General features: G+C 39.1%; 1 protein-coding gene across 1 annotated transcript in view; it reads right to left on the bottom strand.

Moving 5' to 3' along the window:
- The window catches only part of LOC120940588 (unconventional myosin-X-like), a 287,319-nt gene that overhangs the window by 25,587 nt on the left and 248,958 nt on the right, over positions 1-12,774 (bottom strand). Inside the window, exons 27-30 of the mRNA XM_040353535.1 lie at positions 10,683-10,926; positions 9,434-9,529; positions 3,301-3,394; positions 105-160 (exon numbers count right to left, since the gene is read on the bottom strand). Coding sequence (XP_040209469.1) covers positions 105-160; positions 3,301-3,394; positions 9,434-9,529; positions 10,683-10,926 — 490 coding nt within the window. The remainder of the gene's footprint in view (positions 1-104; positions 161-3,300; positions 3,395-9,433; positions 9,530-10,682; positions 10,927-12,774) is intronic.

Below are 12,774 nucleotides of genomic sequence, written 5' to 3'. Positions count from 1 at the left end.
GTTTATATAATATTTGTTTTGCAACTCTAGTTAATCAAAAGGATTACAGTATCTCTCTGGCAATTGGGGCCCAATGTAGACAAAGATGCATGCTTAAGGCTTACCTGTCAGGGTTATCAGAAGCACAGACTGAATCAATCATTCCAACATCCAATGTGCCCTGTAGAAAGAACATAATAGTTTGCTTTGTCAACTTGTTTAAACAGTCACATACTGTATTACACCAGTTAAGCAAAATAAATAAGTTTAGCTGATATAATTTTTTTCTAACATAGGAACTATATAATTATATATAGGAACTAAATAATTACTGTAATGCCGCGTACAGACGATCGGACATTCCGACAACAAAACCGTGGATTTTTTTCCGACGGATGTTGGCTCAAATTTGTCTTGCATACACACGGTCACACAAATTTTGTCGGAAATTACGAACGCCAAGAATGCAGTCACGTACAACACGCACGACAGCACTATTAAAGGGAAGTTCAATACCAGTCGTGTTAGTAGAAGTTTGGTGAGAGACGATTCGCGCTTTTCAGCCTTGTGCTTTTCAGTCCGTTACAGTGTGACGAATGTGCTATCTCCATTATGAACGTTAGTTTTACCAGACCGAGTGCTTCCGTCTCGTACTTGATTCAGAGCATGCGTGGAATTTTGTGCATCGAAATTGTCTACACACGATCGGAATTTCCGAGAACAGATTTTGTTGTCGGGAAATTTGAGTACCAGCTCTCAAATTTTTGTTGTCGGAAATTCCGACAGAAAATGTCCGATGGGGCCTACACACGGTGGGAATTTAGAACATTTGTTGTCGGAAATTCTGAGCGTGTGTATGCGGCATTAGAATCAGATTTACATGTAGGTCCTAATCTAATGAAGAGGCCTTAAAGGTGTTAGTTAATACAATATCTATTTATTTCCCTTATATCATGTAAATACTGAATCATATTGTATATATCAAATTGTGCCCTTTGTTGTCAGACATTATACACTTCATACAAGAAGGGTGACTACCGGGGAAGGGGGGTGGGGGGGTGGGCAGGGTTGTAATTGGAGCAGTTGCAACTAAACTTTACCAAAAAATAAATAAAAAATTGTCTAACATTTTTGTTACTAAGTTCCAGCCACAATGGAGGATTCTGATGAAAGCCACACCAGGTAGAACTCTGCTTTTGGGTAGCTCAGAGTCTCTTGACGTTCTTTCAAGCAAGTCCACACACGCACGCTAAAATGCAAAGAGGTGGTAATTTTGGCACTTTGGGGAACCTTATTTTGAATATGGGTCACCAAAGAAAAGAGAACAAGATTATTCATAAAACAGGATACTGGGCACAGGGGAGTAGGGTATTGCTATTTGTACTGTGGACCATTGGCCAACATTTAAAATAGTACATTTTATGAGTATACTGGGCAAAGGAAGGATTGTGTATTAAGGGTGACATGTAAGAGGGGGTGTATGAAGTTCAAAATATGCTGGGCCATATGGCTCTAGATGTAACTTTAAATATAAAATTAGACACAAGATCACATGATAAAACATAGTAACTGGAATTATTTTAGTAAGATTTAATATTATCAGTGAGACAGATGTGTGCAGACATAGGGGTTGATTTACTAAAACTGAAGAGTGTAAAATCTGGAGCAGCTGTGCATGGTAGCTGATCAGCTTCTAACGTCAGCTTATTCAATAAAGCTTTGACAAAAAAAAAAAAAAATGGAAGCTTATTGGTGTCTATGCAGAGCTGCACCATATTTTGCACTCCAGTTTTAGTAAATCAACCCCATTGTTTACACAATCAAAACCCCACAAATGTAATCTTGCTTATGTAAAAGAGCTAATACTATTTAAACATATATTTCCAAACCCACAGGACAGAATGAACAACCCATTTTCCTCCTCATCCTGAAATGGCCAATTCTATAAAAAGGTATAATTTTATTTAAATTCAGTGATGAGAGGTGACAGGAAATTAAACCATCTTCTTATAAATCCCCTTCAGTAAACTCTCTGGGCCAGATTCTCGTAGATCAGCGTATCTATGAGCGGGGCGTAGCGTATGCCATTAACACTACGCCGCCGCAACTTACTGGAGCAAGTGCCGTATTCTCCAAGCACTTGCTCCGTAATTTGCGGCGGCGTAGTCTAAATGGCCCGGCGTATCCCCGCGTAAATCAAAGGGGGCGGCTTGTATTTAAATTAAGCGCGCCCCCGTGCCGAACGAACTGCGCATGCGCGGGCCTTAAAGGTAGGCCACTGCGCATGCTCCGTAGTACGCCGCAAATACATTGGTTGCGACGTGAACGTAATTAACGCATAGCCCTATTCGCGACGAGTTACGTAAACAACGTAAATGGCGTAAAAACCCGACGCTGTCCCGACGGCCATACTTAACATGGCATACGGCGGACCGACGTAAGGTTACCCCCATATAGCAGGGGTAACCTTACGCTTATGGAAACAACGTAAACTACGGCGAAGCGGCGCAAAAACATTCGGGAATTGGCGTATTTGGCTCATTTGCATATGCAACGCTGAAATCGACGTAAAAGCCACCTAGCGACCAGCGTAGTATTGCATTTAGGATCCGACGGTGTAAGTGACTTACACCAGTCGGATCCTAGCCTAATTCTGGCGTATCTTTGAGAATACAAAACAATGATACGCTGGCGGGATTTTCGAATTACGCCGGTGTATCTGTAGATACACGGCGTAATTCTTTTGAGAATCTGGCCCTCTGCAACTAAATTACCAGAATCCTCCATGTAGTGTGGGCGTTGCTATTAGGTCTGAACTGTGTATGTTGTATCACTGGCACTACAACAAGAGAATGGAGACTTGTTGGTGGGGAAAGTGCAGGATACTCTGGCTAGGAGACCCCAGTGTCCCAAATTCTAAGAAACAGGTGATTTACCATACGAACATCTTGTCTCGTCTTGAAGGCAATCACCTTTTACAAAGACTACCTAACTAATTACACAATATAAACATGCATATTGATAACTTTTAGATGTTTGGTATGAACAAATGTTTTAGACTTAATGGCCTTTCAGAAAGTTTTATACATTTTAAAATGCCATCACTTTCTTAAATAAAATAAAACACAGTCTCTACAGGATGATATGTTCTTTTTCAGAATAAGTTACAATTTATGTACTGCATTCAGGTGAATCCAGATTTGCGGAGGAGTTTTGCTAGCTAGCTGACAGATATACAAGTGCAATGCAAATAGGCTTAGCAGGATTAATATAATGATTAAAAAATAAACTCAGCTGAGTAATGAAAGGATTTTCACTTACCACAGCATTTTGTGGATTTGCTTGCTCATCGTGCATCTCCCGAATCTCCTGTTCTGTGGATGAATGGACCTGGCTCATCACACTGAACCATTGGCTGTAGACACATGACAGCAATTATTGGCTTCAGCACATTCACTCCCTGTCTTTGCAGCACAGGTTTTCAGTTTTTCTTAACACTCTTTTACTACCACATGACTCAACTGCATTGCATTGCTTAAGGTTGTTGGTAACAAAATAACAGTTAAGCAAATTAAAATGAACTTAAACCAAACCTGTGCTTTGCCCATGTAGAGCAAACAATATTTATTTTAATGCCCCACCTAGCAGCATATACTCATCCTTCTGTGTCTCTGCTTCCGCATTCAGTCATCTGATACAAGGATAGAATCCCAGTTTAAAGTTCCAGTTTTGTTTTTTGCTCCCAGAGCTGAGTGTAGCAACAAGGCGTAAAGTAAATATATACTGCTGAGAAGAAGGGCATTAAAACAATTTTTTTAATGGATTGAAGAAAGATTATAACTTTTGTCAAGTTTTTATCATTGTCCGTGTCCTTGCTAGGGGGATTCACTCTCTACTGGTCCCGGTGACCACTGTCTCTGGTTCAGAAAGTGAAAAATCCAAAATTGTTGCCACAGGAACAGGAGGTCCATGGAGTGAACATGTTAGGATGACAACCGTCTCGCACCAAGATCAGACCTTTGTGTTGCTGCAATGTGTAGTGGCACACCTTGTGAATGTGTCGCAGTGCCAATATTTTTTAATGACACCTCAACACACTAAAGCATCAATCCTGCATTGCAAAATATTGCAAAGCTCTACCATGCACTGCTTTATAAAAAAAAAAAAAAAAGTTAAGGAGCAATTTCCTGTTTGCTGGGGTGCAATGGCAGCCCAATCCAAATGCCTCCTGACTTATAAGGTGATATCCCTTTAGTTTGAAGAGATCACCTCTTAAGCTGGCCATACATGAATCAAAATTTGTCCGGTACCAGCCCTAGTACGATTCATGTGTGGCCACTGTGGCTGAATAGAAGTTGATCTATCGGTCGACTTCTGTTCGACTGCTCTGTCAGTATTTTTTCACTGGGTCAGCATTGCAATAAATAAGCTCAGTACAGTGTAATAAAAAGAGTAAATGTTTTAAATATATGTAAGATATGTAAGACACAGCAACAATTAAAGACAGCTGGAATTTCTGATTTGTGTTTCCATGTCAAGCCCCTTCCATGGTATGGCCCTGCCATGTGGACGTGCAGAACGCTTTATATGAGTTGCTCTCTTTGTTTACTATCAACATTCCCACAATCATTATCTCATCAGTGTTTTGTGACATGTACAAGCACTTTGTGATGACATGTATTTCAGCAATGCATGAACAGAACAGCCACACCCTAGCACACAATCAAAGGGCACCTTCCACTCCACGTTCTATATATACTTGTGTTGCATTTAAGGTATAACTAAAGGAGATAGGTTAGAACATCTGCCAGGTTTTTATTGCTGTCTGTAAACCCCCCCTTTTCCGGTTAGGAGATTCTCCCTCTCCAATTCATTGAAAATGAAAGTAAAACAAAAACCTAAATTTTGACAGTAATCAAGAGGAAGTCTTCCAATGGAGACGCTAGTTCTGGTGAGCTGGGGGTCACCAAGAGATTCCCAGGAATTTCCTTTCACTTCCTGTTTTGCCTATGAGACATGAAGAGAAATCTCCCCAACAAAAATAAACTTTAAAGGGGTTATAACTCTCCCTTACTCTATCAAAACAGTTTTTCCTATAATTCTACTGTTCATCATGCATTAAGATATTTGAACGTGCTGTGTGGCTAGCTAACAACTGTGGACCAGCCAAAAAAGTGTGTTTTAACAAAAAAGCCAATAGGCATTTGCCATACATGGATTGAAGTTCAGATAAATGAAGCTGAATTGTCCAAAATGTAACCCATAGGTGGCACTGCTGACATCATCCAACGCGACAAAAGTACATTTTTCCATCTACTTATGTCGAAGGAGCTGGGTGGAAAAATATTGAGTTATGTCTCTGGCTTCAGTACTGTTTGAGTCACTAAGCTTGAGCAATCATGTAGCTAGAGATGTTTTAGTAAATTCAAAACTCATGGTCTGCATACATTCTCTGGGTCAGCGGCTCCTAAAACTTTGAAGGCATTAAATCGGTGTGACAGCCAGGCAACTAGCATTTTCAGAAGAAAGGCCAGCAATGGCAGTCCACGTGGTTTTCTTAGTAAAAGTTTATCTTGCTGAATGAGATTTTACTTAATCACCAGCAGATGGCACTGCAACCATACTATTTCATTTAACAACAAAACAAAAAGCAAAGAATACAGCTTGCTATTAAATAGTATGCAGTAGGAATTATACATATCAAAATAAAAACGATTCATTCAGTGTAACCAGACTCGATGGCTGTTTAAAATGACATATTCTATTTTACTTGCAACATTGATATTATAAGCTACATCATAGGTAATCACATAACAACAGAACAACCCCTCATCTCCAAACATACATGAGATGTGTTCTGTAGTCCAGCAGGGGAGAGAATTTAGGCACCACTGACAACACTGCTTTAGTAGAAGCTCACTGGATTTTGGTTGGGATCAATAGAAATGTTTCTTTACATGTAGTGTTTTTAAAGAGAAAACATTGGAAAATATAGATGTTTTGCTGAGATGTTTTGCTTTTGTTCTTTCCCCAGACATACATTTTAAATCAATTGCTTTTAAAATAATTAATAACATGTATTACCAGTTTATTTGTAAATACATTTTCAGCTTTGCCATAAATGAAACTGTTCATCATCTTACAAACACATGCTCACTTGCCAAATATGTCCTTGTTGTTAATGTCTACTATGGTCTACATCCACCACTTCCATACATTAGTGAACTTAGTCAAATAGGGAAGGGGTTATAACAGTTAGACCTCGTGTACACGGACGCTTAGCAGCTCTTAAGTGCTGAGTAGCGAAATTCTAGATGCTTTCTGGTGCCTAAAGAGCTGCGTACAGCTACCAATACTAGTGACTGTCTTTTGCAAACCGTGCATGGGGTAAACGATGTATTAGCATTTATCCGCGCAATCGTCTTCTACGCTTCTCCTCGAACAAGCCCCTTCCATATTTGGACAGAAGTATCATATGCACATGCTCAGATAAACACTGATACAGAAGCCAAGGCATTTATCTGACCTCGGTCACATGCAGACATTCACATACTACTGAAGAAACCTATGCCTTGACGTTGCTGATGTCATAGCGGCCATCTCAGGAAACCAATGTTTTTATGCTCGATCAGCTAGCACAGCTTGAAGTGTTTTACTTGTTTTATGTGGGAAATAAAAGATTTTTAATATGGAGAGCACTAGATTCTGCCATTTCTTTCCTCTTAGGCCTCGTACATACGACCGTTTTCTTCGACAGAATCCATCAAGAAACTTAGTGGCAGAGCTTTTTTGCTGAGGAAAACGGTCGCGTGCCAGCCCGAAGAGGAACACAACGAGGAAATTGAGACTCCCGTCGAGGAAAAAGAGAACTTGTTCTCTTTTTTCCTCGTCAAGTTCCTCGACAGTTTTCTCGATGAAAAGCATACACACAACCGTTTTCCTCGGCAAAAAAGCTCTGCCACCAAGTTTCTTGATGGATTCTGTCGAGGAAAACGGTCGTGTGTACGAGGCCTGATATCCACCATTTGATGAGAGATATTAGGGCTCTTTGAGCCTATAAGAGGGAGTGTGAGAGACGGAAGATTCAAAGAACCAGCACTACGCCAGATATATCTGTCATCCCCAGAGGGGAAACTGAATTTTGACCCGCTGGTAGAACGGATCAAAATATGAGGTGAGCAGCCTATGATACTGGTGGAGGTGATCACGAACACCTTTGGAGTGTTTTGCACGCTTTGGTGGATCGTTCTCTGTGAATTTACTACGTCACATTTTACTTATCTTTCATGGACTTTAATTGATTTATGGACTTTTAATTTAATTTTAGGAGTATGGTGATTAAGATTCAGAATTTATATGAGCACTTGATTACACATATATTTTTTGTGATATAATTTTGCAGTAAACTTAGTATAGGAGCACTGTATTTTGTTTATAATTAGACATTCATATATATTTGTGGCTGTACACGGAACATATAACTCTTTGGGTACCAGATAGCGCCAGCGATTTTACGCCTTAGCACACAGCAGCTACTAAGCATACATGTGCATAATAAAGCAAAAAGGAAAATAAATAAATCCATTTATTTTTTTATATTTTGTGTTAAAGTGGATGTAAACTCACTCTCATCCTTTCTAAACTACTGCCATAGTGCTGATCTATAAGGATAAACACACCTCCTGTATGTATCCTTACCTGTCAAATGTCTCCCCTCTGTCTGTTATAAGAACTGAAAAACTGCAGATTATGTGGGTGGGTCTGTTGTCTGGAGTTCGGTGGGTGGAGTCGTGATGTCAGTAGACTCCCCGCCCACCTCTACACTCCCCTTACCCTAAATTCTGCTTTGATCACTAACATCCAGTCATAACCACATGACTTCAGAAAAGGAGTGTGGGTGGGAATTAAAAAATAATGCCTGTCTTAGGCTAGTGCATGAGATATGTAAATAACTTGTCAATCACAGCAAGGGGGAAGAACGGACAAACGTTTTCTCCAGTTTGTACATTTAGAAAAGAGGATTGCTCAGAGCTGGATTAACTCTTTGTGGCAAGACTGGGCACAGATGATAGGTAATCTTATACTCTACAATGTGACAGCAAAACAACAAAAAAAATTCAGGTTTACATCCACTTTAACTGAAAGGTTAATATTGATAGATCATTTTTTGTTTTAAACAATATTACTATATTTCCATTTATTTTAACTGCTACACTACAAGGGAAAGGGGGGGGGGGTCATTCAATTATATGTAAACAGCAAAGATGTGCTGTAACCCTCTCAACCAATTAGCTTTTAGCAGGTTTGCAGAATCCTATAATAAATCAGATCTGTAAACAAGGTAGGATTTGCCATTAGGTCTGCACCTATGGATGGCACAGACAAAAAGGCAGGTCTCCCCTGTATTGACCACGTATTTTTCCCCATCCTCTATAGAAATATAGTCTTGACATATACAGCAAACTATTTTCTAAGCTAGGTTAGGACTAGTAAAACAAAACCACTTTCTAAGTGTGTTGATCCTAGCAGAGGAGCTTTGCTTTGTGTGTAAGAGATTGTATGTCTACAGGCTACGGTAATGGAAAATCGACCCTGTCTGTTCCTGGTTGTCACAAGACTTTATATCGCTGGTCTTTGCAACATGTTAAAAAAATTAACCTCAAAAGTGTTTTTGTTCTCATTTAAACCTCCTATTTATTTCTTACTGGTTGAAAGAAACGCCTTGTGAACTATTGACATATGATGACCAAGGCTGGCCATAGTTGATTCAACTTTCTTTCATGCAATGCGAGTTGCAGTGAAGAAAATCACTTGATTCTGCCATCAATAGTCAGTGTTGATGGGACAATCCCTCCTGCGGAGCCATTGTGTTCTATTATATAGCTACTGTGTTGAAATTGTGTTGAAAACACTGTGATTCTTGCTAGAGGCTATAGCTGCTGGGAATAGTCACATGAAAAAAACTGACAGGCTGGTTGTAGGCAATTTAAGCGATTGATCAACTTAGGTACAACCATCCTGCCCACATACATGGTTCCAATCTTGGCTGGTCCCTGCTGTACCGCACAACATTCGAACTGTCTATGGCCAGTTTAAGGATTGTGCCAATTAATCTGAATCATCCTTAAACCAAGATTACAGTTTGGTATTCTAAAAATATAATAACATGATAGACATGTGGCTTCATAATAGCACTGTTCTATTAACCTGCTATTATCCAAGTGTATTCTATTAAAAGCATTCCATTAACTGCTATTCAAAATTAGACAAGATCTTTTAATGAAATAGCTTTACAAAGCAGGATAAAGAGCAATGATAAGACTTTTCAGTCTAGTGCAGTGAAATAGCTAACAGAACAATTCTGACTGGTTGCTTTGTACAGTGTTAATTGCACTTTGCCTAATTACAGTAAATCGTTCAAGGATGGTTCTTTCATTAGACTGCATTTTCTTACCTTGCATCTTCTGCTGACTCAGCAATTAAATGGTAAGTCCGATTTTCCACTACTATATCAATACCATTTTCCTTGCCTGTGTTGTCGATGATCTCTCTAAAATATTTTTTGGAGAAAGGCATATTATAAAGTGGAACTAAACTCTCTCCATCAGTAGTAACTATTAGAAGTGTGAACATAAGGTACATATCTAGATTCACATCTGAATTAGAGAAGCCACAGCTTAAAAACGAGAACATGCATGCTGAAAATATCTCTGGTATTCCTTAACAGTGTCTGGCATCCCTTCTGTTTACTTTCAAATTTAGATAAAGAAGTTCTGGTACTCAATGTTAATCAAAATTGTATTGTAACTAGAATAGTGCATAATGTCAAGCTATAAAATGCAATGCCATTTGAGTATAATGTTTAGGCCCTATACACACTACTGTAGTGTGTTAGCGACATGCTACATGTTTAATATAACAGACTGTTTATAAATATTGATTCATTAAAAAAAAAAAATTTTTACCAGATGCACTGCAGATTAAATGTAATAAAATACTGTATGGTATTCGCGATTACCATGAGCCACTGACATCATTTGAAATGTCATAAAGATTCTACATAATTAGGCTTTAATGAATCCTTAAAAAGTGATTTTTTTCTTTCATTGAAAGTCTTCTTTGTGACTCTCTAAGGAAATGCCTTTTGTAATATCGCAGTGATGGCAAATATAGCAAGACAAGGACAACAATATGGTTAATATTAAGGGCCAGGTACACGCAGGTCGAATTATTCTGGGACAGTAGAAACCAGTCGAGATTCGGCCTGTACAGCTGCCAGTCTGACAGATTCTGATCTCGCGACAGGCTTCTGTCAAACGAGCATGCTTGAAAACCAGCATCTGACCAGCATCCAATTAGCGATGGCAGCCAATGGCTGTGAGGATTGACTAATGTGTTCTTGCGGGGGGTAGGGTGTTTTTGGGGATGGTCCCCCGGTAACAGAGCAGGGGAGATTGCTGCACTAACATTGCTTGTGTTAGTGCAGCGATCTGTCAGTTTTTTCTTCATTCAGCCTGCTGACTTGAACGCAAAAAAAAATAAAAAAAATTATTGCGTGTAACAGGCTTAAGGAATAGGTTTTGCCAATCAATATCAAGCATAAGAAAAATGTTAACATTTGCAAAGGATGTGTGATGTGCTGGACATGGTTAAGAAAGGCTAGTTAGTCAGCAACAATTCTGAAATACAATTCTTGAACGTACTTGACTGCCCGCAGTTCTATAGACCCCTTCAGTTTTTCTTCATTATCACTTTCAAAGTACATGAGCTTGGACTGACGAAGAACAAACCAGCGTTTTTTCCAGTTCCTTCTAGAAAGAGTTGATGATCCACCACCTTTTTTATGAAGCCAACCCTGTTTCAAGGCCTCCTGCTTAGACCGGAACCATAAGAATGTCTCATCTTTCAAGACACACCAACGCTTCCTCCATGTGTTCATCACTCCACCTGCCAGAAGTACAGTATTACATTTATTATTGCATAGAATGGTCCATGTAGAAACAAATATCTATAGGAATAAGTATTTTAGCATTTTGAATTGTATTCTGACATATTAATCACAAAGAATTACAACTGAGGCAACTGACATTCCAGTAGACAGCCTTGTCTGTTCTAACCTGCTTTCGGGTCTAGTTGATCAATAACGTTTCAGAACTCTAGTCTTCAGGGACCAGTAATAGAGCAAATCTTGCCCTCCAGTAGGTATATGTACACTAATTATTCAATTTAGGCTTATGTAAACAGATATGAAAAAAACACTGTTGGCACATGAACTGAACACTGAGAACCACTGGCATAGAATATAATTTATATACGTTTGATGCACAACTCGTTTGTTTTTAAGATTTTAGCTGGCATTGAGCAGGTAAAATACTAGAGTATTACTATATTATTCATATTTGAAGAAAATATTTTATTTGTTCTTGGCTGCCAAATGGAGTTGGGGGAATGAAAGTCACGGGGAAGGTTAATATAAGAATCTGATGAGTCATTAAATTGAACCTGATGCTTTCCCTGCGTTGACAAGTTTCATTTAAGTCCAGCCAGCATGATAAAATCATACAAGTACTAATAATCGCATTTCTCTGGCAAACCAATATACCTGCAAAAAGCATGGAAAATGACTTTATGTAGTCTGCAAGAAAACAAGTTTGACAGCTTCAGTTAAGTGTTGCCCTTAAGCTAGAAACTGCTACCGCCCATTAAAATGACATCAGCGACAGTGCCCTATGTTTGCGCTCTCAATTCTATATCCACAATACAATGCTTGTATTATTTACTGATACATTCGTCTTATGTGTTTTACGTTTGTGTCTAGTGATCTGTCTGGGTTACTCTGATGGATTTGCTTGTAATCGAAACTGTCCTGGTTGGCAGCATTATTTGACACATGGAAAATAAAATGTAAAAAAGCACCATAGTAGGCTACTCTGATTTAGAAGTGTGAAATTTAGTTCTGTGTATTATTAGACATGCCAATCAATTATTCTGATAGAAAGCTTGTTTGAAATCTCACACATTTCCAAATTGACACCTAGGGTTCAATCACAAAAAAACTCAGTAACTTTAAGTTGACCATAGACAGTATTTTCCTTTCCTGCAACCACGGGTTGCAGGAAAAAAAACTTCTGGATTTCCCTATCAATGCAGTCAGTGTTGATGGGGCAAACCTCACTGTGGAGTCATTGTGTTCTCCTGGCAGGAAGGCGAGGGAAGCTGTTCCCGCCGGGAGAAGACAGTGATTATTGATAGTGGCTATAACACCTGAAAGGCTGTTGTACTCAAGTTGATCGATCAATCAACTTAGTTACATTTGGCCTGCCCATGAGTAGTTCGAATCCTGCCCGGTATACTGCTGAACGGGCTGAAATTAGAACCATCTAAGGCCAGCTTTACTCTGAAACAAACAAGTAATCAATAAACAGGTCTGGATCTGTAAAAAGACCACACGGGCCAGGGCATAGGGCACTAAAATTTGAGGGTTGAGGGAAGAAGACTGATCCAATCTCTTATTTTATTATATATTACTTACACAAGCCTTCAGTGAAAAAATCATTAAGAAGTTCACATTTCTTCACAAGCACAATACACTTAAAGAAAAGCTGTACTCGCTCTCCCCTCTTATCATCGTAAGTCCATAATGGGTTGTATATGTCCCATATATAATATTAAGTATTACACAGTTTTCAATGGATGTGGTGCTATACTAGCAAGTACAAAAGGGAAAATTGTATAGGTGCCTCCATCTTGCCTCTCTCTTGAGCAAGCCCAAGACTGGCCATACATTATACAATT

This window comes from Rana temporaria, chromosome 5 (assembly GCF_905171775.1).
Source record: "Rana temporaria chromosome 5, aRanTem1.1, whole genome shotgun sequence".
NCBI lineage: Eukaryota > Metazoa > Chordata > Amphibia > Anura > Ranidae > Rana > Rana temporaria.
Note: the sequence above shows the minus strand (reverse complement) of the source record. Positions and strands in the feature narration are given on the sequence as shown.